The sequence below is a fragment of the Chiroxiphia lanceolata genome, chromosome 3, assembly GCF_009829145.1.
Source record: "Chiroxiphia lanceolata isolate bChiLan1 chromosome 3, bChiLan1.pri, whole genome shotgun sequence".
Lineage (NCBI taxonomy): Eukaryota > Metazoa > Chordata > Aves > Passeriformes > Pipridae > Chiroxiphia > Chiroxiphia lanceolata.
The window spans coordinates 4,722,190-4,749,214 of record NC_045639.1 but is presented as its reverse complement, the minus strand read 5'-3'; the positions used below and the strand labels follow the sequence as shown (position 1 = coordinate 4,749,214).

General features: G+C 43.6%; 1 protein-coding gene across 2 annotated transcripts in view; it reads right to left on the bottom strand.

The window, feature by feature from the left end:
• Positions 1-1,797: 1,797 nt before the first annotated feature.
• The window catches only part of PLCB1 (phospholipase C beta 1), a 334,715-nt gene continuing 309,487 nt past the window's right edge, over positions 1,798-27,025 (bottom strand). Inside the window, exons 32-33 of one of the 2 annotated variants that reach the window (XM_032684593.1) lie at positions 22,930-22,994; positions 1,798-5,120 (exon numbers count right to left, since the gene is read on the bottom strand). In XM_032684593.1, the coding sequence (XP_032540484.1) occupies positions 22,956-22,994 (39 nt within the window). In that variant the 3' untranslated portion in view covers positions 1,798-5,120; positions 22,930-22,955. The remainder of the gene's footprint in view (positions 5,121-22,929; positions 22,995-27,025) is intronic. The other variant, XM_032684592.1, reaches the window with a different exon arrangement.

The following is a 27,025-nucleotide window of genomic DNA, read 5'->3' as shown; positions in this document are numbered from 1 at the left end:
TACACTCCCTATATAGGTACTGGAAAAAGAGGTCTTTGAATGAGCACCCAAACCAACCAAGCACAGTTGTTGAATCCACTGTGTCAATAAAAAATGATGACCTGAATTTTGCAGCTGAAACTTAGTGGCTTGTGAGTTTAAATCTCCATTTATGTCTTTCAAAGGTACAGGTGCTTACCTGAAAATTATTTCCTTGGGTTCAAGTGCAGACCCAGCTTTTTGGGACCTGGTTGCACACCCCTTCAGCCTGCTCACCCACTCCACACTCCTCCTGTCCCAGTGCCAATCCCAACATCTCAGTTGGATCTGGGCACCCTCCAGTCCTCTCCTGGAAGCTGCATCATGCTGGAGGAAGCCATGTAAGGCTCACAAAGCTGAGGATCAACTACTTGTGCCAGAACCCGGCACTGGCACTGGTTATCAAAGCATACACTTTGAGGGCAAAACGAAGTCTTCGATCACTTTCCCCAGCTGGTAGGGGACTGGGGAAGTGGTGAGGAAGTCTGCTCCTGTGGTGGGACTGCTTTTCTTCTGGCCATCACCACGAGCATTTGCAGAATCCACTTGAAGCTCAGCAGCTCATCAGGCTTCTCACAGCAGCTCTGGTCCCACTGCCTGGCCCCTGTGACGCCAACTTCCCTGTGCTCGGCCTCCAAACAGCTCTTCCCCACATCCCAGCCTGTCGCTCTCCCTCCCCAGCAGCCCAGTCAGTCTCCCGTGGCCCAAGTCCCACAAGTGCCAAGGTCATGCTCAGCTGGCTGTGAGAGCCCTGCCTCACTGAGCCCTGTGGGAGCCAGGGATTGTTTCCCAGCCCTTCCCGTGGCCTCCTGGCTTTTCCCTCTGTGCTACCATCCCTATTTCCCCCTTATCCCACTGAGTTTCCTGCTGCCACGCCGTGTCCCTGCCCCGTGGTTCCGTCTGCATCCCCTCGCCTGTGTCACTGCACGATTGCGCTCATTCATGGGGCCTTCACAAACCCCGCTCTTGGTCTCACACCCTGCTGCTCCTCTTTGGGGAAGGACACGTACCCATTTTTCTTTTCTTTTGATTCCTCCCCACTCCCCTGTTCCTGTCCTAGTCTTAGGCCTGTCTGTCAAATTCACAGGCTCTGCTTTCAGCTCCGTTCCTCCCTTCCCTGCCCACCCTTACCCCTGTGCCAGACCCTGTTTCCCCACACCTCTTCTAGTGAGCAATGTGACTGTAGCTGCCTTGGAAACTATTTTAACAGATGTATCCCTTAGTACCTGGATTAATATACCTGCTTATCTCTTCTCCCAGAGATAATTTTTTTACACCATAAATTAAACAGGGGAGGAAAGTCAAAAGCCAAAGGAATAGATTTATTTTTCGATGCTCTCAGTGGAAGGCCCTGCAAAGGTACATTTCAGAGCATATATATAATTGCATAGATGATTAGTGAAGCAGCTGGGGCAGTGGAACAGAAGTAAGGCTGCTGTAATTTGTCGAAGCAGTTTATCAGTATGGCTGAAAATCACGCCCCAGCTGTTCTACAAAAGCCTGCCCTGTAAACCGATAAATTTTCTTACCAGTTCCTTGGCTCCTGTGCACTTTGTTTCCCATTGTTCCAGAGTACCAGCAAACACACATTTTGCTGGGAGGGGCAGGGGGTGGAAGCACAGGCATGTGAAATTTCTTGTTCTTGCTGTGAACACAAGAGCCTGCAGGGAGATTTCACTGACTTCTCGTGGCATTGGCCCTTCCCGGGAACAAACGGTTCAGGGTAAGGTCTCCTGAGTCAACTGAGGCTCCTGAGTCAAGGAACAGAGAAAACCCGTCTTGTGTTAAGAAATTTTTATTTGTCCTTTGGATCTGTAATGTAAGCACATAAAATTACAAGTGGAAGAAACATCATGCCACAAAATTGCATAGAATTTTTACAAAAATGTGAATTATGCCTCCGAAACAATCATAGATTGAGGAACCGAAAAAATATGTACATGTTAACTGGAATATTTCATCCTAGTTTGAAAGCAAATCATCAAGGACTAATCAATCACAGACACTATTAATACAATGTACAAGAGCAACACTGATTTCAAAGAAAGGCAAGCAATGATGTCCCTTTAGTTATCTTTCAGTGAATGTTTAGCTAATACATGAGCATTAATTAACATAATTATGAACATGTTAAATCTAAAATGTCTGGCCTTCATAAGAATTTTTAAAATTCTGTTTATACTGCCAAAACCAAGCTATTTTCAGTAGTGTAAAGATATCTGAAGTGCACGACCTAGTTTAATATAGACAGCTCTATTCTATACAGCAAAAAAGTCCACAATACAGCATTTCCACACATTCAACACGGAACAAGGCAAATACATAAAAGGCACAAGACTTGCACATCATAAAGACCCTTTTTTTTTTTCATTATCTTACTCTAGTTCAAGTAATATCAATATTAAATGATATCTGTTTCACTGAAATAGTTTGAACAATGCAAGATGTACAGGATTACACACTACCCTACACCTGCAGAAAGTGGCACTGTACAGATATAAAAAATGTGAGTACAGGAAATGGTCAAATACAAACGTACTGTAAAATGACTACAGCTGAGAGGTTACTCAATCCAGATTTATTTTATTTTTAAATATAAAGAAAAGGTTAATTGGCGTTTGCCCGAGTTTCTTTGAAGGCTGTGGTGAGGTCCTGGCTCCACTGAAGTCCACGGGAACGTAGCACTGGGATTCAAAGGAGCCAAGATTTTACCACGAAGCCTGTTCTGTACAACTGCTTCTATAATGCAATAGCCTTCAGTTTTAGTGTGAACACTGCTATCAGTTTACTCTTTTAATAATTTAGGCAATATGTCATTTGTACTTTATAAAATGCAGCATTACATCTCGACTCTCTACGTTTTCAATGAGTGATTAAGATTGATTTCAAAGTGCAAAACAAGGATTAACAGAGGATTCACCTTTCCTAGCTTTAAGATGAAAGTCAGATTTTTGAATTTCATGTGCGCTGATTTCATCATCATAAACCAGAGCAGTTTAATTCAAAATACGATCTCCAAACAATGTGCAATTTTTCTTTCTTTCTGCTCTTGAGTTTTAAAAAGAAACATCAAAATACTGTTTGTTTTCCAAGATTTGAACTTATATATATATACACCATTATTTAACTGAAAACTTAAGCTCGATTTGTATTTTATTGCTTAAATTTAAATAAAATAAGTTAGTTTAAGTACTAAAATCCTGAGGGAATTGGAAGTAAGGTAACTTAACTGTTACAATGTGTTAAAATGCCTCCCCATGGAATTGATTGCTTTCTCCGATTGCTTTTCAATACTAAGTAAGGCCCCGATCTTGCAAACGTGAGTGTGAACGTTCCTCCCCAAACAATTCCTGAGCCCAGGGGTGCCCAGGAAAACATGAGTTTGCAGGATCAAGCGTCTTGAGGCAAATCTGTGTCTTCTGAGCTGGTTTCTCCTTTGCCCTAAGGCCGAGGGGAAGGACTGCATTGGCTTGGGTACAAATAAGAATCTGTCTGACATGTCTCGTAATTCTTGTTCCTGTCAGTATGGGAATCCAGAGAACAGCATTTCCTTACCTTTTCAAATATCCTGACTTTCACGATGTCTCTCTGTTGCCTGGTATAAGTTTCTCAGAATGTGCTGTTACTTCCCTCACGCATATCACACAGTACACTCACCTTGATTGTTCTTATTTTAACAAGTCAGTTCAACGGATTAATACACATTTTTAAATAACAGCGATCAGGTTTTTTATATTTTGCTTTTAAATTTCAGACCTCAGTAAAACTGAACCTCAGTCTTAAAAATAATGGAAGATTCTGTTAGATTTCAAATACTGTAGTCCTAAACATTTCATAATCCTATCAAATTCAGTAAGCTTAAAATATGATACTTAAAATCAATACTTCTGAGTCTGCAAAATATATATCAAATTTATATTCTAAAACTACTTTGATTTACAACACTAACACCACAAAAAGAATTCTATGATCCAATGATTATTCTAGAGCAGTATAACCCAGATGTTGGCTTTCAGAAAGATTCACTCTACTCACGCATCCCTGAAACATTTCATTTGGCCAAGAGACCACATCGACTTCGAATAGAAACATGCTGTGTGTGTGTGTATATAGACAGATGTGTGTGCACATATAGCTATATATATATTTATATACAAACATATATGCACTCACACAGTGTAACAAACACAGAGGTACACAGACACCGACAACCTCCACGCAGAGTTCTTCTCTCCGTTTTCCTCTTCTCCCCACAGTTCCAAGGATTTTCAGCAGCAAATACATGTCTCTCCATGTGATAAACACAATAATATCAAGACAGCAAGCCACCAGTGCTTGCAAAGCTAAAAAGGATTAAATGTTTCAGTGCAAATGTAAAATGATGGTACAGCTGTCAAGGTGCAGTTATAAAGAAGGAAACAAATATGATTAAGTACTGTTATAATATTCTCCAGGATCTCTATTAGTTTGGAGCACTTTGCACTGGCACTTCAAAAGGAAATCTGCACACATTTGTCTCTGTACAATACACTGGTCTTCATTAAACATTCTTAACAGTGAACATGGCCAGAAAATTACCCATTGTAAACTGGGCCAAAAAAACCAAAAGAAAAATAAAAGAGGAGAGGGTGGTTAACATATTAATTTTCCCATTGCAACTGCACTACGCTTCAGAATAATAATCAGATGAAGAATGAGAATGAAGACCTTTGCACGATACTTTTCATAAAGTGTTCCTTTGGGGAAATGTGCACTCGAATGCAGATTCCTCCTGCCTCCCGAAGCGCTGTGGCAGCAGCTCCCCCCGGGAGAGCGGAGCCGGGCACCTGGGAGTGGTGTGCCCTGGCACACCCATATTGTTTCTGGGGCAGTTAAAAAGTAGTATCAAACACTTTCTCTGGATTATCTTCTTCCAATTCCTCTTCGCTTTGTGGAGGTTTATGATTGGATTTTCCACTGTCGGATGCCAGGGAAGAGGGGGCAGAACTGTGGTCTCCATCTTCACTGATTTTCCCTTTCATGGCTTCCTGTACGAACTCCAGAATTTCCAAAGGCAGTCTTTTGAATTTGTCTTGATATTCCTGATCAAGTTCCACCTGCAACTACAACAAAAGAGACAAGCTGCCTTCAGGTGTATCTGATGTGACCAGTGCTACAGTATGGGGAAAGTACCACACCAGGAGGGAGGGGGATATAATTAATAACACATTATTGCACTACTCAAAATTATATCCTTTTTTTTTTTTATATTAGCACCAAGCATCCAAAGCTCCCATTAATTTCCATGCAGTCACTGCAAAGCTAAGGAAACGTGCGGTCGTTTGTGCGTAAGGCTGGTTTTGGGTACCACCCTTGGGTACCCAAATCCTTCAAACTTATGTGGATTTAACTGTACTGGTGTCCATACTCCCACTGGCTTTCACAAGACCCAGTTCAAGTGCAGTATGGATCACGGATAAGCCTTGGAAAGAGCAAGGCCTTTATTAAGCTCCAGGTAGTTAATCACACATTAATCACACCACAAACGTTGCTCTCAGAACAATATAACAACTTTTGCCAGATTTCTTGGGTAGGAGAAACCATTAGGAAAAAGTCAGTTGTCACAGGGTGTCCAAGAGGGAGGGAAAACAAGTTTAAATTGCATTTCTTAGGGCTGGATCATGGAAAGTTACATTATCTGATTAATGCAGTATGTGTCTTGGACATTACTGGGGAAAAAGTGTCGGATCATCAACAGGATGCAACAGGCATGCAGAAAGAAATCTGGCTATCGGTCTTCAGGAAGCAGTGGGTCCTTTCCCAGTATTTATTTGTACAGCCTTTGTTTTTAGTGCCCATATTAGGATCTGCACGATCCATGATTTAAAAAACATTAACGTGTATGAAGGTTTCCACTGAAGACAAAGCCAATTTTTTCATCATGACCAATATGAGCACAGCAGGAAGCAAAAGGGGTGAGTTCCAAAGCCAAATCCGCTCCATCCATCCATCCATCCATCTACCCACCTTCTTAAAAAGAGGGAGTCAGGTTCTGCTAACTGTAGCTGCAGCAGTTTTGCAATAATTCCTTAGGTAATTGTATTCTCAGCTATGTATTTTTCCAGGATTTCCAGGATAAAGGTGCTATGAACTCTGATCCTTCAGCTCTGTGCTTGAGTCCCTCCTACGCAGTTCCAGGTCTCCTTCACCCCACTGCAACGGCTCTCACCAGGCAATACAAATTTTCACTTGAACATCAGGACCTATACTAGTCTTTACCATCCTTGACCTGTCCACAGCATGTGACTTTACCACTACCCCTCCCTCTGAGCCCTTCCAATCCCATTCCCCATGCTTCTGTCCTGGTTTTCATCCTGCATCTCTGACTTTATTTTTGCGAGGCCTCTTCTCCTTTCTCCTGATGTGCAAATCAATGTCCTCAGCTCACCCGGTCTAGTTCTACATTCCTTAATTAGACAAATTCTGCAGCTTTTCTTCCTCGGGATCTAAGATCTGTCTTTTCCTTTTGGTTTCCCTGCTAATGCTCTTTTCCTGCCTTGTTTCTGGCAATTTTCCTGATGTTCTGGCCTCGGTTCTGCACCTCAGATAAAACCCAAGTCTGAGGCACAAACGGCTCCATTAAAATACACCCAGCCTCTAAAATACATAATTCTGTCAACTGTTAGCCACTACCACAACATCCTTCTTCTTTTGTTTTCTGACTTTATGTCTAGATACAAATTTTTGAAGGGATCCTCTTTTTGTGTGCATTGTGCTTCCACAAGTACAGGCGTTACCAGAGGGAACAGTGCCCTAGCGTGGCTGGCAGGGAAAACTCCCTAATGATCATCATCCCTCCCTGCCCAGCTCATCTCCTGCAGCCTGGGGAGCTCCTTGCCCCCTGACAGACCACAGCCACGCTGGTCAGAGTGATGGCAGCACGGCACTCACTGCAAATCCAAGGATTAAACCCTAGAGAAAAAGCTCTACCTTTGCGGCGCGGTTGTGCTTTGGGTCACAGTTCATTGCTAAATACCGGCCTTGTTTAACAAACAGGAGGGAGGAGGGAGGGCAAGGAGAGTCCTTCTGTGTATTTGTGACAATTACCCAAAGATGCTATCGCAGTTGGAGGGAGATTTATGCCAGTGGTGGAACAAAGCATTCCCTGGATGACTCTGCAACAGCAGCCCTGGCAGAGGCTCCAGCTCACTGTGCACCACACACACCAAGTGCTGCTGCCTTCCCACGCTCAGGAACCTCTGAAGCCTCTGAGCTGCCCTGGCTGAGCACCCCACAAAGCCAGAGCTCCTGCAGGGATAGGCAGCTCTGGTTACAGGAGTTTTTATAGATCTAGGAACCGTGGAAAAGGCTCCAGAGCACTGGAATACAGAGCTTTATAAAACGGCATGAATTTCCTTACAGAGAACTGTCCAAGCCAGAGACAGGCTGCTGCATCTCCTCATCTCACTGTCATACGAGGAATTTGTGAGTTTTGGGCACCTCAGGAATAGGAGGACGTGTGTAAAACTGTAAGTCAGGGAAAGTCTCCTGGCTCTCAACTTCCTTCAGAACCTTGATTTGCTTAATTAGGTTTAAGAGCAATAGAAATATCTGAAATCCCTCAGAAACTGAACGTTATCTGAACCCAGTGCAACCATAAGCATGTTGTTAGGTAACAATTGTGTCTAATATTCACCTCCTAAAGCGCCTCCAGTGGATAATCCCCCCTAAGTCGAGTGTTTAATAGGAATGACACAAATCTGGAACTACCTTTCTCTCTTCAGTGTCTCTAGAGACAGTCTATATAGATATCTAATCATGAGAAGGGTGAATTTAGTTGAGAAGGAGCAGACAGTAGACAAGGAGGGTTGATTAAAACTGCAACAGTGGGTAAAAATTAGTTTTCTTTTTGATTTCAAAGGCACTGTCACTTCCCCTTGCTCAGCTTCTGACAAGCCCCTCAGATCCCATTCATTCCCTGACCCCCTGTCACACAGGATTCCACCTGACGAGAGGTGAGTCTGGGCACAACAAACCATCCCACTGCCAGACCTGAGCCCTCACTTCCTCAGGGAGCCTGGGGCTCCCAAACCCAGGGCACTCCCACAGTGCCTTGCATGTGTTCCTCCTCAAACCATGAGCTCCTGGCACGACACTGGCAAACAGCTGAGGGTCAAGGTTAAAGAAACAAGTTGCCTGCTTAAAACCAGCTGGCCCAAAAGAATCCAGCTGTCTTTCTTTTAAAAACCTCAGTGCCCTTCTATATATTCTGTGGCTTTACAGGGACATTACAGTTCATGGAAACGAGTGGAAAGCTGCCCTCCCAGCAGCAGCAGCAGCAGTCACACACATCTGTTATTTGGCTCGCTGACAGCGAGACAAAGTGCCACGTTAGTGTGTGTGTAAGTCAAAACCTCTCTGCACAACCAGCACCACCAGGCTCCAGCCCAGCGTGGCCTTACTGCTCAGTTTGCTGTCCCCTTGGGTTGCTTCCCCTCACAAGTCCACCTACCCCAATTCCTCTGTTCTCTAGCTACTAAACAAGGTGACCTACACTTGCTTTTAGGATTTTGGAGTCAGACAAGGGGGGGAGTTGAGACTGATGATTAGACGGGCAGATCGTTATCTGGACCACTGTCCTCATTAACACACAACAGCCTCCTTCCTTCTGTTATCTCACTATCTGCCCTCTTACAGATCCTCTGTCCTCCCTTTAACCCCCAGCAAAAACAACTCATTAATGTCACCTCCACTCGGTTTCAGGATCCCATGAGCAGTTGGCCACAGTATTTCTTGTTCAGGTAAATCTCTCACTCCCGTGGACTTTACTGACAGGCAACGAGTTAATACTTTAAAATTCGGAGCCATCATTAAGTGGAGTCCTTGGGGAGAGGAGATGAACGTGTCAGTCACTGCTGACAGCTGTGGCCAGAAGCTCTTAACTCCTGAGTGTGTGCTTCCATCTACCTACCCTTTATCTTTTTATCCGACAGTGCTAGTTAAAGATCATCAGCTGATGCTCACATGCTCACATCAGCTTTTCAAAACCTGGGTAAATATCAGTTTTATTATCTGCAAATTACAGAAGAAATTGAAGTTAGGTAGGGATCAAAGCTACCAGTTTGGACGGGCTCTCCCCACTCCGTTTATATGATCATTTATCAAACTAGACAGACCAGCACAGGCTTGGAACAGGTTGGAGACCACTGGGTCTCCATGGATCTCTCACTGGATACGGTGAGGATTTGATTGTGCCTGCCCCGCCTCCATTAGCTGCACCCCACAAGGGGTTCCTCAGGGAAACCACGCCCGAGGGATCCCTTTGACCCCAGGCAGAAGTTTGGCAGTGCCCCCTTGTGCCCCGGGCAAATGCCATCCCCTGCACCTTGAGTAGAACCAGCACAGCCCCCAGCTCCTAGGAGCTCCAGGGACAGACCAGGAGCAGGGTTTTACACTCCAGAGCCCCTGGCAGCCAGCCAGCTGCCCAGCTGATCTGCTCACACTCCCTCCCAATTCAAAGGGCTCTTCGGCATCCTCCACCACAACTGCTCTCCAAAAAGGGTCATCACCCAGGAAAAGGCCTGGAAACCCTTCCTTGGAATGTGGGAGTGGAAAATCACTATGGTCGTTCAGCTTAAAGCAAGGAAAAAGCACTCAGAAAAGGAAACTGATGGGATTATTAAAACTATTTACATTTAAATTACAACAATAACCTGGCTGTTACTGTTAAAACTAACAACTGAACAGCAGAACACAGCACTAAAACCAGCAACTGTGATCAATAAAGAATTACAGAGGCAGAGGTTGTGGTTTTAGATGATCCTGATCAAGCCCCTGTAGACTTTCACATACTTGCACCGTGATCTAATGAACTTCTGTTTCCACCAAGAACAAAAATAAAACGATCACGTGGAAAACTCAGTGTGCTGCCAACACGAGTCACCAGGAGGGCTTGAAGACAAGAGGTGGATACACAGCTGGTGGATACACAGCCCTGCTTCCACCTCACCTCCTCCCCTCCCCTCCCCTCCGGCAGCCCAAGGGAAAGGGAAACTGGGGCAAAACATGTCCAACCCACCTCCCTTCCTGCAACACCTTTGAAGTCGTTAACGGGAATGTCGCTGCTCCTTCCCGTTGGACCTTGAAAGCGGCGTTTGGGAAGTTAGCAATGCAAGTGCTTTTCCAAACAATTTTCCCCTCTCTTCCTTCCCTGTGCAGCTGGAGATGCCACACGCTTGGTGTGCACTGTTCTCCTGATGTAAGATCCCATGCCAGAGGCAGTTTTCTGACGCAAACCCACCGCGCTTCCACATGGGCTGGGATTCGTTCCGGCTCCCGTGTTTTTTAAAAACACTTTTTCAGCTCAAAAGTAACGTAAGGGTCACCACTTTAGAAGCATCTAAATAATTAATCTTCAACCAAAAATGTTTTGAGGAAGTTACATGTGAAATACAATTGGTTACACATTTTGGGGAAAAAAAACCCACTAAAATGCCATTTTGTTGAATCAAAAACATTAAATGTGGCCGTATTTGTTTTGATGAAGATCTTCCTCTCCCAAAATTTGATATGACTCCAAATAAGTCTCTTTTTTTAAGTCTCAGATTTTCCATTCCACTGGGAATTTTTTTGTAAAGTCAGTTCTTTGAGTTTTGTGTTTCTGTTATCTCTCCTTTTAAATCTACCTTATTTTGTTTCCCCAATCACTTTCTTTCCCTGAATGATGCAGTGAATCACAAAAGGAAAATTATCCAAATGTCCTGGCTCACCAACCCAGGTAAAAATGCCCTCTGAGGACTGAACAGTTTGGTATCTCCAACAATGTCTGACAATTTCCAACAGCAAACTCTTTATTCTTAAGTTTTTAAAAAGGCTTTTCACAGTTTTTGAGTTGAGATTCCAAATGTGAGACATTTGGAAGTTGTGCCATTTCCCCTTGAGGCAGAGGGAAGCAAAATACTTTTAAAAAATTGGGTTTTTTGGGTATTTGGTTATTGCATTTATTCACCTGTTGAAATGTGATACTAATTCGTATCCATAATTGTCATGGCACTGCCCACATGCAGGATAACATTTAATTCCACATAAACAGTACCTGTTCTTTTTGTCTTACTGATGAGAAACTCATCCACATTCATTTCTGTGCAATTTCAGCAGAATGTATTTTGGCAAGAGGCAGTAACTGGTCACTACACAATTCCTAACTAAAGGGAGGCTGCAACCTCTACAGGGAATTTCTGTTTGGGAAAACTCCCGTTTTCCTTATCCCACGTAATTGGAAATGTTTATTTTGTTAACACCAGTAACACTCATCTTTTCACTGGCCAGTGGAAGCACATTGCAACAGAAATACTGGTCAGAGATTGGGGCCCCTTTCTCACTCCTCCCCTCTTTCTCTAAATGTGCTAAAGCTACAAATACTTATTTTTCTTCCTGCAAATGTTTGACCCATGAGCCTAAAGATAATTTTAAATAGAGGATTTGGGGCTTTTAAGCCTGCATCAGACAACAAATATGCATAATGTCAGCGACCTCAATTTAGCTTCCAAAATAGCACATAGAGGACTCCCAGATTAAGGGTACAGAGAGCAGGAAAGCTGCTGTTCCTCTGCTTTTCATTTTCAGAGCTTACTTAATTAGAAAGCCATTCTGGAGGGATGCAGCATTAAAAGACACATGAGCAGCAAGAACTTGTTAAAAGCAGATGGAGGCTCAATAACAGGGAGAGCGAAATTGAGGAACAGAGCTCAGGGATCAAGTGATTTATAGGCAACAATTTTTGTTTAATTGGAAGCAGTAGGAGTTTCTTATTAAGGACCATGTTATTCCCTCCACTGGGCAGATTTCTGCTGGGAAGGCAAAGGAGTAACCGCTGCTCAGCTGCCCTCACGCCCCATGGGCACAGTCCCTCTGCAGCACTTGGCTGGGGATGGGGACTTCAGGTGGCAATGTGGGACTCCCCTGCAGGACCTTTCCAAAACTGATATGCCCATCTCTGCTGCCTGGAAGAATGGTCCAAAGAAAGCAGCTGGGAACAGCAGTTTCTTGGGGAGCTGTTTGTCCAGGCCGAGACAGAGAGCAGAGAGCACCAAACACTCCCTTTTTCTGCCAGTGACATCAAGGAAGTGGATGACACAAAGGGATGTGCCACCACTTTAACATTTGGACTTAACAAAGCTACTCAAGGACAACAAGCTGAGCCTGAAATGAAACTGTTCAGGTAGCTGAAGACGAGTGTGGAATCCTTAAAGGAAGCCTGAGGGCACCGGGTGTCAGAGCTGGCCCAAGGAACTGCCCTGCACTGGGTAACAACAGCCAGGGTGGGAAATGTCTTTATGATGCCAGGAAAGCTCCCGTTAGTGATCCCTGTCCTCAGACAAGGACATCTCCACTTAATGTGAGCCCAGCACTGCATTTTCAAACAATGGTTACTTTTCAGTCCATGAGAGACACAAGGACACCAGTTCCAGGACTTGCTCTCTGCCAGCCCCACCTCACCCCCCTTTTCTCCCCTAGTCCTTCACACGAGGTCAAACACACCAAGCAGCTCTTCCCACCCCACAAAGTCTCTATTCCTGAGACCTGGCAGGGGCACTTGTCCAGGAGCAGCTGTATTTTGACTGCTCCACTGCTGCCACCCCTGCCTGCCTTCCTGTGGCAACAGGTTGCACAGCCCAGATATTCTCCCTCAGAAGTTGTCCCGAGACAGGCTTGAAAAAATTCAGTAACACTTGAGGCACGTCACAAGCCAAGGAGTCCAGAAACCAGACTGTGTTATCTTGCCTTACACACACACTCCCCCTTCAGCTTCCCCCCTTATCTGCCATGTTTCAGCTCGCTGTCTCTTCCTATTAAAGCAGAGGTGATTTGCACCACCTCCCCGAGGTACAACAAGTCCCCATATAAATGAGTCCCTTTCATACCTGCTGTCTCAAGGCACTAGGCTGCAACCTTAGAGCCTTCATCAATCTGTGTCTCCACCTTTATTAACTGCAACCTCAATTAAACCAATGGGACTGCAAGGAAACCTGGGACCTGGGCTCTTGGATTTTAACACTCTCATAAAGAAACCTGTATCTACTTTCTGTGCAATAAACCAACATTTATTCCAAGAGCTAATTAAAAAGTAAATGTTTGAGTGATGAGGTGCCCATCAGCGCTACCCAGGTTATAGCTTATAGTGAATTCTATGGGAGGATTTTCTACACAGGAACTCTTGTTTCCCATTCCTCAAAAAGTACAGGTGTTTATTCTCATGCAAAGCCCTGCTCTGTGTCTTGCAACCTGTATTACTTGGAATTGCTCTTCTTTCTGATCACTATGTCATGTAATAGTTTCCTTTTGTGGATAAAATGCTTTCTTAAGCTGTCAAATGGTTCTTTGATGACTCCATAGATATGTGACCTATGCATCTCATGATGCATATGAATAATTTGAGCTGGTATGAATGGGGGAAAAAATCCCCTTTCTTTGAGCATATATAACATTTTAAGGGTAGATTCTGCTCCTTTTCATCATCACTAGAGTAAGTCAGCTTCACTGTAAGCAAAGGAGAACTCTCATTTTCATCAGTTTCAATGCAATAAATCCAGAGAAACTCCACTGAAGCCTCATCTATCAGCAGATACTGCCCCTGTTTTACTGGAGTGGATCCAAGGTAAATAACCGGAGTGACAGGAGCTCAAACAGAGCTTCTTAACTGGTCCTTTTTTAAAGTGCTGTCCATATTTTGGACAGTGTCTGCAAAACAAACAAGAGCAAAAAAATCAGTGCATCCATTATCTTCTAACGAGCGATTTTTTCCATTTCCAAGATGCCTCCAAGGCAGCCTGTGAACAGGCAGCTGACTGTCCAACAGCACAGGCTTTGGAAGAGCAGCAGTATTGTAACTCTCATCTCAAGAGGTCATAACAGTCCCTTGGAAACTCCTTTTAAATGACATCTTGAGGTTAGAACAGCAACAGTATATTCCAGAAATATTTGAAATCCCGGGAGGAGCGGAGGACTCGGAGCTGTGCAGCACCATGGCAGCCGAGCAGGATGTCCCCCGGGGGGGGGGCCTGGAATCCACAGGGCCACTTTACATATAATGTGTTTTGCCTAAAAGTAGTGCTGTCCTGCAAAAATGAGAGATTCTGGCTATTTTTGGAAGAGGAGGGACAGGAAAAGAAAGTTTCAGGCCTCCTGTGTGAGGGTTCAGGAGCTGATCCGAAAAAAAGGTGGTGGATCCTTGACTAAACTGAACTCTGAGTTCAGTTTAACAAAGTGCTCTCCAGTCTCTCCATCCACCTTGCTGAGAGAGAATTACAGTGTTGCCTGTGCCTGACTCTTGGCAGGACATCTCTAACAGGGCCCATCAGTATCACAGAAAAGTCCCTCTGAGCACAGAGATTTCTTCTCCAATACGACAACGGGGAAGGAAATAAATAATCTATTTCTCTGTCTCTCTCCAGTGGCATCACTGTGCTACTCAAAGGAAAAGGAACAGAGTCACCCTTTGGTTAAGTCTGGCTCCTCCTTTCCCTGCCATACCCTGCTCTGCCCCTTCCTACTCAGCCCCGACTCTCAAGTTTTGAGCAATAAGAGCTCCTACAGCACACTGAGGTCTGTGTATCTTGAGGAGGCATCTTTCCTAAAGTACAGGCTCACTGTAATTTCCGTGTCATTGATAATTGCCAGGGAACTGCACGGAGGTTTAGAAGCCAGCCATCATTAGCTCAAAAATAATCCCACTGGTAAAAGCCTCAGCTGCACTTTGAAGTTTACCTTGCCACTGACTGTGGCTCTCCACGTCAGAAAGCCTCTGCAGGATGGAGCCTCGCTGAAAAGTCTGCTTGGAAAATTACTGAGCAGTCAGTCCTTCTGTTAATATCCTGTTAAAAATGGATGTTTTTACACTAGGAAGCAAGCACACTCTGAATAAAGATCAAAGCCTTAGAAGTTTCTTTGAAAATCTTTTCAAGTAGTTGTGGTTCTGTAATCCCCTGTAACAACGAAGGCTATTCCAAAATATTTCCTAACTCATTAACAACATGAATCTGGCTTCCTCTTCACTATTAGCAGAGATGTGCATTGGCTCTCCCCAAATGATGAGCCAATTTAGTGACAGATCCATTCTTTTTTTACATAAGCTGATGAAAAAAAATCCATCCAGAGCCTGGCAGAAATTTAACAGCAGAGACAGAGCTACTATCCCTCATTTTCCAGAAATGACGGCTCGGTATTTCGGCCTTTGTACTTCCAAGGGTCAGGAAAGTTTTGAGGCCGAGTTTTAACAATGACAAAAAGTTGGGACTTGATTCAAATTTATGTACTGATGTATATGTTCATTATTATCTAATGACCATCAAATGGAGATGCATCATTGCTACTCGGGGTTCTGAGTCTGGGATGTTTATGGCTGCTCTGTGTTTATATACTATGATTATCCTCACATCTCTCTACTTCCACCATGAGCTCATCCATATTTCCACCACTTCTCATCATTTCATGCTGCATTACACAACACACTTGTTTGCTTTTTTTTTTTTTTTACATGTGAAGCAAAAACAGTGTCAAATTAAACTGCAGCTCTTAAAAACTTTAGAGCTTAATGGAAGAACAAACTGCTCAGAGGTTCAACCCAATTAAAAACAGCCTGAAGGTTTTTACTTCACGATACTACAATGAAACTTAAATGGAAAAAACCCTCCTCTTCTTGCCTGCACTGCTATTACTGGATTAAGTAGTACTGTGCAATGGAAGGTTAACAGAGCCATCCTCATGATTAAGTTCAAGGGATTAATATTTCAGTTCAGTTGTTTTTTATTTAAACATTTTTTCCAAAGGTCATATTAACGCTGACTACTGCAAACTTCAGCAACTCTCTGGTTACCCATCAAGTTTAAATGACCCATGCACAAAACTGTTTCAGTGATGCTCAGCAAGTATCCCTCAATGCAAAAATTGACATATAAGGTAATTTCATACAGGCAGAAAAACAAGACAAAGCCCGTCCCAGAGCAGCTTGAACTCATGCCTGGTAAAGCACATCCCCAGAGTTCACTTCAGTCTTCAGGACAGTGATTGGCTTTGATGGGTTTTGGGTCTACAGTCCTGGCAACCACACGAGTACAGATGCAAACTGCCCAGATCAAACGAAGGAACCACTGGCACAAAACAGAATGAAGTCCATGCTCCCTCCCCAGCAGAGATCTGGGGGTAACCTGCCTCACAAAAGAGAGGTGCAAAAGCCGTGTCTGACGTTTGGGATTTTCACTCTCTTGCAATTTAAGCAAACTGCAAAGCATGAAAGAGCCTGGAAAAGGGACTGGGCTGCTGCTTAAAATCCAAGCTCCAACAGACCGGTAGAGATAACAAATTCCCCCAGGACATGTGTGTGTCACAGCACTGACTCTGTGCTATGGCACTCTGGTCATCCTGCCAGGCAGCTGCACACCCTGAAGTCCTCGTGAACAGATCTCTCAATGATATTACCAAAGGCACCACTGAGCTCTGTGCTCAGACCTCACTGTTGCCAGGAAAAGGGATAGGCAAATTCCCTAGAAGCCAGCAGAGACAGGAAAATAGGGGGTACTACAACTTAAAACTACTTACAGGATCCTTTGGTGCCCCCTGCCCTCTGCGACCTCAGTGGCCACAGCACGAGGAGGTCACACTGGGGCCTCACCCAGACCTCAAGCCCTACTACAGGAACAGGGAGCTGCTCTCCTGACATCAGTGTGAGCTTTGGTCCCTGGCTTCTCTCCTTCTGAGTTAACACAGTTCATCAAAGTTTAGTTCACTGGAGGGTCAAGCCCGAGCTGAGATGAATCTCATGGAACTCCACTAAGCCCTTTGCTTTTCTTTCCACAGAGAGGCATGCCATCAAAATGCCTAACATGATCCCCTCAGAGCCCCACTTTGTTTTTAATCTGATTTCATTTATCTGTATCACTATTGGTAGCTTCTATCTTGGAAAAGTTTTGTGCCGTGCGAAACCTTATTTAAGGAAAAAAAAATTGGCAGTAGAACAAACCCTCTTTTCATTATAAGAACTTATCTTTTTAATGCTCTATCAGTGTTTTATTATTATTTCGGTACTTGACATCTTCCAAAAGCATTAAAAAGTTCTTGAGAGGTCTTACAGCTTTACAGTGTATTCTCTGATGCCAATTCTGATCACAATCTTGTTGAAGATAAGCTTAATGAACGCTAGAAAAATAAAGGCCTTTCATAAGTGATCAAGTGATTTGAAGAAGCAAAAGAATACTTTAAAAACATCGGTTGCTTGCTTTAAAGTTCTATCTAAAATATGTGTAGAGAACACATCTTTGTTGAGGACAACAGAAATCTATCTGGAACTTTGGAGTTATTCCAAAGGGTGATTGACAAGTACCAGAAATGAATGAGAGTATTAAATTGCAAAACCCCCTTTTAGAACAAGGAATATAAAATGTCATCTTTTCCCAATCTCATGGAAATGCATTTTAGAACTATAGAAATACCAACAGGCATTAAATTTAGTGATGGCAAGTAAATAATTAAGTCATCTGATACTCCAAATAACAGTAAAAAGATTATCCTGAGTTAGTTACAGAAGTTATTCCTAAAAAATTCTTACCACTTATGTTATTTAAACTTTCTTGCATATCAATTAGTTTGAAATAATAAGACTTTAGGCTATCCATTAATTGCAGCACTGTTGGCACGAGCTGTATTTAAAATTATGCAATGAAAATTAAGCTGAAGCACCAAGCTGCCTTGGCTAACAAAAAAAGGTTTCCTCAGCCCCTCGGATAAGGCAGGAGAGCTAATGGGGGCACTGAATTCCCAGGGGAACTCTTTCTCAGTTTGCTGTTCTCTCTTGTCACATGTTAACACCGACTGCTGAGGCCACAACCCGTTACCCACGTGTTTAACCTGCAGGGGTGCATTTCCAGTGCATTCATTTCCTGAGCCAACACTATGGCTGTTTCCAGGCACTAGAGAAAAAAACTGCAGTGATTAATGCAAAGGAAAGACAGCAACATACATAACCTAAAGCAGGGCTGCTTAAGGAGATTCTGCAATGGGATCATTACAAATGCAACAGATGGAGAATTTAAATTGTTAAGTTACTCCTTTGGAAGTCAGGGGGAGGCTGGATGCAGAGGAATACCTGGTCCATACATCAGGAGAAGACACCAATTTTAACTTCTCTCTTTCCTGCTGCTATGGCTCCAGGCTCTCCAAGAAGCCTTCAAACCACTCTTTTAAGTCTTGCTGTCTTTGCAGAGCAGATCTGAGGACAACTGGATTTCTCTTGTCTGGTCACACACTGCTCTCCTGATAACACTGGAACTACAGCTTGGCATTTGTACCACTCCAGCTGGCTCCTGCTGGCACCTGTCAGAGGCACAGCGTGGGCCTGTCCTCAGGGCCTGACCAAGGGAAGGGATTACTTTAAAAAGTGCAGCCATTCACTGATAGGTGGTTTTTTTTCCCAAATCTTCTCTGCCTGCAGCACGGATGAGGAGCCAAAGGCAGCATTCAGCTGGCTCAAACAGATCTTGGGAATGGTGTCTTCCTTCCACAGAAATTAGAATCCTCAAGCACGGGTTTATATCTCTGAACTAAATCTGTGTATGAGTTGCAATCATTAAACGGCAGCTGATATTACGAGAAATTAACTCCAGTCCTTAAAAAAACCCAAAAACCACTTCAAAAGTAAAAAAGCTAAGTAATAATTTAAAAATTTGAATTAATTTTCAACCAATTAGTATTTTCAAGTGGGAGCTGCAGTAGTGCCTGTCTGAATACAAATGGGAATGAAGGGTACTCCAGGCCAAGAGGAGATGTTAACACTGACATGGAACTGGGGAGAAGTTACTGCAGGATTTATTCCATTATGCCATGGAGAGCACGAGCCCCTGCTCAGAATTACAATGATTCCCTGAGAAAAAGACCGACAGTGAGCCATCAATCCCAGGAGCTCCTGCCATTTCCCTGCTGTTTGGCATTACAGGCTCATCTCTCTCACACCTCCAGCAGCATCCAAGCTACGTGGCATAAAGTGTGTAAGTAAAAGAACAGGGAAAGATTTAATTGCTGCCAAGGCCATCAATCCCATCAAGAGTGCTGATCTCTGAAACCTGACCTCTGCCCTGAAAACTGAACCTGCAAAATTTTCAGCAGAAAGGAGCATTTTAAGAGCAGAAATATTAACTACACTGAGATCTCACTGACCTATATAACACCCTGATCCAAACAAGGCACTTCTAAATATACTAATAGAAATAATCTAAAGAAGGACCACAGATAAGTGACTGTGACCTGTTTCTAGAAATACTAACCTTCAGTATCAGCAGGCTGTGAAATAATTTGCCCCCATGAGCTCCACACCGTATGTTTTATTCAGGCATTGACACCTACTCTGTGAAAATAAAGCTGTTGGAATGTGAGCTTCCACAACTGCAGCACCATTCCCATAGGCCATGCAGTAATTAAACGTGGAGGCTGACATTGTACTGTGCAGAACTGTGTGCAACAGCCAGCAAAAGGCTTCCAACATTCCAGGTTTAGAACAAAGGACAGCCTCAGTCTAGACAACACCTACACATGGCTGGAGCCCTGCTGGAAAGCCATCATGCACTTAAGTTGTTCCTATGAAACAGCTTAAAGGGTGAGGGAAGTGCAGCAGTACCTTTTTAGGCCCTACTTTTTAGAATTCTGATGAACTGGCAAAAACATCCTCATAGAAAAGCCATTTTGCACAAAATTAAACAAAAAAGCTGCATGTTCAGACCAGACTTGTAAGTCTACATTCTTTTTCTTTTTTCTGTCTCAAAATTTGATCTTAAGTTTCTACTGCCGACAAACAAAACTGTGAACTAAATTCCTCCTGTAGCTTTCTAACATGTAGTCACTAGAGGATTCAAACAGTTCCTGAATGAACCTGTAATTCAGGCAATTCTCTAGATTTCTGCACAGCTATTATTGTGGCTTAGAAGGATTCTGTGCCTCTCCAGCACAGAAATATTCTCTAAGGTCATCAGTTTGTTCAGCCCAAAGCCAGTGGTTTTCTACACCGGAGCCAGAGCTGAGACACTCCTTCCTGGCCTGCAGGAAAAACTGACTCTCTCTTTCTCCTCTGCCTGCCCTCTCCTGTCCAGGTACTTCAAAGCATTCCAGATACCTTGTCCTGTGGATGCAGCAGTGAGAGCTTAGAGCACAAAAGGGTGGAATAAAAAAATGTTTCTTCATACCATTCTCGTATTTGCTTTGGAGCGAGGCAGACCTTGGCATGATGGATTCCTTCCCCCCATTTCAGAGCTCCCTGAGTACTCAGTGCCAATCCATTTTGTTTCCCAGTTTCCTTGCATACATAGGATACACTGAATGGTAATTCCACCATGCATAGCTTCTCCTAATACCATTCCCTTTATGCAGTCTGTGAGGCTGAAATCCTGAGAGCAGGATGAGGCCAAGGACAGAAAAACTCCAGTGGTGTCAGAAGTGGTTAATTGCTGCCACAGGAGGCTCTTCTCTGAGCTCTGATTTCCTTCTAACTGGGCAGGAGCAATTGGATTTGCCCAGGTCCCCACCATCCTCCCAAGATATCCTAATTTGACGCAGGCAGGAGATGTGAGGTTCGCCTCATATTATTTAAAGTGTAAGGGATGTATGAGGAGAACAGAGTTAAAACAAGTACTTCTGCTTTTTCAAGTGTTCAGTGAGTTGTTTCAAGGCAGCTCATCTCTATTCCCATCCTCCTGCTTTTCAGGAAAGGAAGACAGCACATCCCTCAGGAGGAGAAATCAATATTCTCCTGTCACTTAAACACAAACAACAAAGAAATCCCAGTTCCCTAGTGAGCAATTGCCAGTTTAATTTTGCCATCTTCAGTAAGTCTCTCTTCTGAATACTGTCAAGGTGCCAACATATTCATTATGGGCTCTATTTTCTTTTGTCACAACTACTGTGCTCGGAAAACACACATTTTTAGCTGCCTTGCCTGTGTCCAAGAGGAAAACAACACTCATGAAATCAAGGCCCCACCTCACAGTTTTAATCTCTAACCTTGCCACAATGAGAGAACTGAACAACATTTGCAATTGTGTTATTTTTAACAAGCATTTGAAAAAAATGATCTCTTATTATGCAACAGTATAAACCTTCAAATAAACCATAAGCATGTCATGGTGTGTACAGATACATGTGGGGGTTTTGTGGCCAGAGACGGGTGATTCACAGCAAAAAAAGCCTGACAAATCAAGTTATAGTTGCTTTATAAATCCAACTTAGCACTTGCCTTTCAGTAAAGTATAGAAGTCAATCTGTACTGTGCAAGTCACAGATCAAACAGAGCTGGTTCTGCCTTTCTTACCAGTACATGTCCACAGAAATACAGACATGGTAAGTATTTAAAAAAACCAAAACCCCAATACAAGCCCCCCTAGACAGGCAAATAAAAGAACCCAGGGGAAAGCCCGAGGAACCCCCACAGTGGTGCTGGCCAGGGAGAGGAGCAGGGCTCGCAGCAAACCTGTGCCCTCTGCTCACACTGGGACCAGCACCATCCAGGGAGAGGAGCAGTTCCCAGGACAGAGCCTGAGCTGTCCCTGGGAAGGACTGAATTACAGAACAGCCTGTGGGAGGGGGTGGAAAGCCACAGGGGGATGTTCCACAGCAAGGAGGAGCTGCAGCTCTCCTGAGAAGGCTCCTGTTCCTCCTGCACACGTGAGTGAGCTGCACCCCAGGACACTGAAATGCAAACACTGCCTGCCTGGCAATGAACCAAAATCCTCTGCAGCCAGGTAACCGCAGCAGGGAGGCAGGATTTGTTACCAAACACAGCCCTCACTGAGAACCGTGGTGGTTCTCTCCTCAAAGGCAAGCAAAGCATCTCAAAGCATTCCAGAAGAAAGTGGTATAAAGTGAAATAATAAATAAAAATACAAACCGAGCAGGATTCCCTGAGTCAGTGACAAAGGTGCGTGGCTTAGTGCTACCCCCTTGACAGTGAAAGCCCAAGACCTCCTGGCACAGGAGGATACAGGAAGTTTGCTTACACATAATCATGCCTCCTGACAGCAGATACACCTGAAATAATACTCTCTTCTAATCATTAGGCCTTCCATAGAGCAATGAAAGAAACTCTCTTGCTTTAATCTACTTTAATCTTTCTTCCAGGCTTTGCCTGCCTTTCCCCAGTTGTCTTCTGTTCCCTTCCCCCTCCCTGAAAAACTCACCCTCTTACCTTTAAATCTTCCCCCTTAGGCTTCACTAATCCTGTTTTACTGATTCACATTCATCAGTTCTTTCTCTTTGTACCCCAATTCTTCCTTCTGCTGTGATGCCCTGGTTAATCCCTTCTTTATCCCCGTACTCTGGTGTCCCAGATGACAAATCCTTAATCTATCTGCTTGGAAAGCTTAATCTTCAGAGGTACCCAGAATTCCTACCTTTTAACACCTTTGCCCATCTCATACCTCCACATTCAGAAGCTCTCAGTTCCTACCCCCACATGAATTACCTCTTCAGAGAGACGTTTGGTGGTGCCTGGTTTTCTAACCTGAGAGTACTGCAGCTACTGTGAGCAGAGAACAGAGGACATTCCCATGACCCAGAGGGCTGTGCCAAGGAAGCTGGTACAATCATGCTGTTACACACAGCCCCTGACCACTGCACTGAGGTGGGGCAAAAGCAGCAGTAAATAAAACAGGCAGGGAGACAATGGGGTGGGGTATGATTGGAAGAAGCCACAAATCGCTTTCACGGTATCAAAAGGATGTAATGGTCAGTGGCAGCTTATGTTATGCAGCTAGCAGGTAATAATCAGGGCTGTTATTGCTCAAAGATTTCAGAAAAACCACCAGGCAGTAAATTGTGGATGCTCCTGACTTAAGTTTTGACACGTAAAATGAAAACAACATCAGCATTACTAGATAAAAAGGGGAATTTTTCACTCACTTTCACTATAGTCTCACATTCCATTTCTACTTCTGTTTTTCCTCTACTTCTTGTTCTTCTATGCTCTTTAAAACAAAACCAAGGATCATTTCAATGTGATGTGATGAACAATTACTCTAAGCTGAAATGACATAATTCTGTGCATTACAGTAAAACAACATCTCTTTAATCTATGCACTTAATGAAAAACAAAAAGATTACTTCATGCTTCTGTGTGCTGGCTCATTAATATTTGACTAGGCACATATAAGCCAGAGAAACCAGTCTGTTTATCAAAACCTGTCACTCCATGCTAAAAGAGGACAATATTTCAGCTGTGTTATGTGGGAGATCCAAGTGTAGCTGCAGCTTCTGCACGTTGCAAGAAGTGTCACTTTTTTTCTGGGAAGGGGAAAGAAGGGTGTCTTGAAGGAAAAATGAGCATCAGCCACGCCTCTTAAGTATGTGCTTGAGGAGATTGCTCTGGCCTAATCCCAGAAACTCAGGGCAGTTTGGATGGAAAACCCTCCAGGACACCCTCGAGTGCTCCCAAGAGTGGTGCTGCTCCTTCTCCAGCCTGTTCCCTTTGGGTCAGTCTTGCTCGAGTGCCTGGGCAGGACAAGGGGTGGGACACGCTGCTGCTGGAGGTGTTCCTACCGTTCACTTGCCTTCGTCCCGAGCTGGTGTTTGTCTCTGGAGCTGAACCTTGGGTTTGGTAGTGCAGCAGAGCAGCAGGACTGTCAGACTGTCCCCCCCGAAGCCACTCGGAGCTGACTCACTGGGTTCATCACGCACCACTCTCAGCACCCTGAACTTAAACTCTCTCTCTTGGAGAGGTCTAAGATCTGGATCAGAGAAGTCCTGAAGGTAATCCAGCAGCAACAAAAAGACACAAGTTTGTGCAGTTACTAGAAGATGGCTATGAAATTATAGCCAGGAACTGAAAAAAAAAGTGGCTTTTTGTTCCTGCTAAGTGCATTCTTTAACCAAGGTTGCCAGGCCATTTTCAAGTGGCTGCAGTTCCTTCTCTGCTGTGTTACATTATTGTGGCAGCTGTCTTGTCTTACACTAAAAGAAGTGTTATTTCAGTATTAAGTGATTTACTGCTCTGTAGGGACAGTAATTGCATGAGCCTGTCCCTGAACTCGGTTCTGTTTGCAGAAGTTAAATCACAGCTCTTTCATGACACAGTTGGTGCCACCAAAATCTCGACACTTCCCACATCATACACTTTATGCTCTGTCAGGGTTGTATTTGCATTGTCTGGGAGCCAGAGCTGGAATGGCATCCCGTGTCACACCCTAGGTGAGAGCCAGCCACGGAATAACTGCATGTGAGTTCACTGAAGCAACCTGTGCTTTGTCTCAGGTGTCACGTTTGTTACAAATCAAACTGAAAATGGAAACCTTTAAAAAAGAAATAGAAACAAACAATAACACAAAATAAAGCTTCTCATTTAATATTTAAAGATGAAATAGCTTAAAAACTGAAGTAGTACTTTTAAAATTCGTTACAAAACATTTCCTCCCAAAGCATTTTCTTAAACTGAATATAATTATTGAGTCACTTCCTTGGTAATGGGTGAAGAAGCAGAACAATATGTCTGAGCACTGTGTCCTCATTTTACTTTCATGCAGATTCATAAATGCCTTCTAATTGAGTCACAATGCAGGCAGAAAATATAATTAGCTGGATTTGATTGAAATTCGGTGTAAGGGGACTTCTGCCACCTTCTTATGTTGTGTTGCAACAAATGAATGAAACCATTTGATTTATTTTCTCCTCGAACTCTTTCTCACCTTGGCAGCAGTGGCTGGAAAGCTACAGCATTAACACTGACACAAATGGTGTTCTAAGATACATGTGGGGTTTCAGACAGTCAGGAAATGGGTGCCAGTGACTGTGGCAGCTTGCACCACTTTGACATGCAAAATGAACCTAAAATATTAGCTGAGGAAGCAGAAGGTGACAGTTTGTAGCAGAAAAAAATGTAGCAGCAAGAAGGTGAAATGTAAAGTGAAAAAAGAAAGCTACTTTGTTTTGCATAGTCCCTTATCACTTCTCCTGATGCACTTCATTTTTCTGTCCCTTTGATCTATGCACTTCACTGGATTTGTGCTCCCACTGACAGACAAATCAGATAAAGCAGATTACATAAAATTGGCAATTTTTACAAAATTACACGTACATTTGCAGCACACAAACATTTTGTTACTGTGGATGTCGGCCTAGTTACTTCAATGAGGCTTGAAACTACTGAAAGCAGGTTGAGATTTGATTAAAAATTCCCTTAAAACCAGTCTTGGGAAACACTACTACACATCCTCTTGCTGAATTCCTTAGTTTGTGCAACATTATTACTTCTCCTTACTTCTGGCACCGTTTTCAGGCAGCTCCCTGTTAAAGGACACAGCTTGGGTTGGGAAAGTGTGAGTGTACTTTGCACACAGGTGAGTGTTGGCCAGTGCTCACACCCCAGGACTTGGGTGTGCAAAGCAGGCACACATTTGCCAAAGTGCAGATTTCACCTACCTGGAGGATGAACATCAGAAATAAGCGAACATTTCAACAAAAGCAACATTAAAAAAATAACAACAAAACCCCCTTGTACTTAATCAACCTGAGGAGCTTCCCTTTGATTGTTTGTCAAAACACAGTCCACGGAAAGTAGCAGAGATATCTGGATAGCATGAATTCCACATGGAGGGAACTAAAAGGTTACAGGACACAACTCCTTAGCTGTAGGTAGGATATGCACCACTCACAACCTGGGCTGTTTACTTAGCTTGTGACAACACAGTCTGGGCACTTGCACCACTGGGATGCTCCTGATCCAAATGATGGCAGTGCAGCAGACATATATTATATATTTACCACAGGGGTGGCTCTCTAGTTTTGGAGCTCCAGGCACGGTCTTGCAGCACAAGGAAGAGAAAGTCAGAGAGAAACATGGGGATTAAAACAAACACTGAATTCCAAGCTCTTTTCTATTCTGATGGTCAGGGCTGTACCCGTCAAAATCACCTGGATTTGGAAATGCCCAAGTATTTCTGGACTCCAGTGAGAGCAGCCTCTTTCTGTGTGTGCAGACATTGCATTAAGCAGCTCTTGGGGAAATCTCCAATGCAGAGATAATACAACACAGGAAATACTTCCCCAAATCAGCAGCCAAGTATCCATTGCTTTTATTAGTGCTGAGATAACCATTTTAGAGTAGACACACATGTAAACTACGCTGTAGAAGAACACTAATGACAGGGGGGAGTGTCAAAACACTATCTGCTATTCACAGTCACTGTCTACCTAATGCTGGTATATCCCAGAAGCTCTCTAGAGAAAGTCCAGCAATCAATCCAGTGCATGTTTAAGCTTTTAAAATATTGAAATTGAATATATTCTGGATTATCTGATGGTCCTGAATGTGTCCTCACTTGTGCAAAGGGCCACAAAAAAGGCTGCATTTTATATTTCTGGTTTCTAAGCCATCATGAAAAGCTGTGTTGTGTTCTCACTTACTGTGCCATTACTATACAGAACTACTGCCACAATTAGTCCAAATTTCTGTTCTTACTGGCACACAGAAATGGGGCACAGCATATTGTCAGTCACCACAGCAAATTGTGCTGATCTAACACCTCCCATCAAACCTTGTTACTGTGACTGTTCTTTACAATTATCTGTTATGAATCTTTAAAGCTACAATGAAGAAATGTGTACCGTGTCAGGGAAAATAAAGAAAGGGAATGCTGCTTATCCACAAGAGCTGCCTCCCAGCATATCCTCTAGTTCTCTTGATAATTCCCACACCTCTCAGTTGCTCAGCATTTCAAGGTGTTGCTGCTGGCTCTGCCTTTGGCACACTCTGACAGGGTGAGACCACAGCAGCACAACATCACCAGGTTACAGAGAGCAGAAGAGGTTTGTAAAAGCAGTTTGAGGGGAAATGGACCAAGCAAAACTTCCTTGTCCTTAATGGAAGAAGAAATTCCTAAGCCATTGCTCCCCTTCAGAATTTGTTTCCAGCTGTGCTGTGTGTTGTAGAGTTCCTGTTCAATGCAATGTGCCAGATGTGCTTTACATGAGGGCTCTTCTACAGGTATCTACAAACGAGATGAAC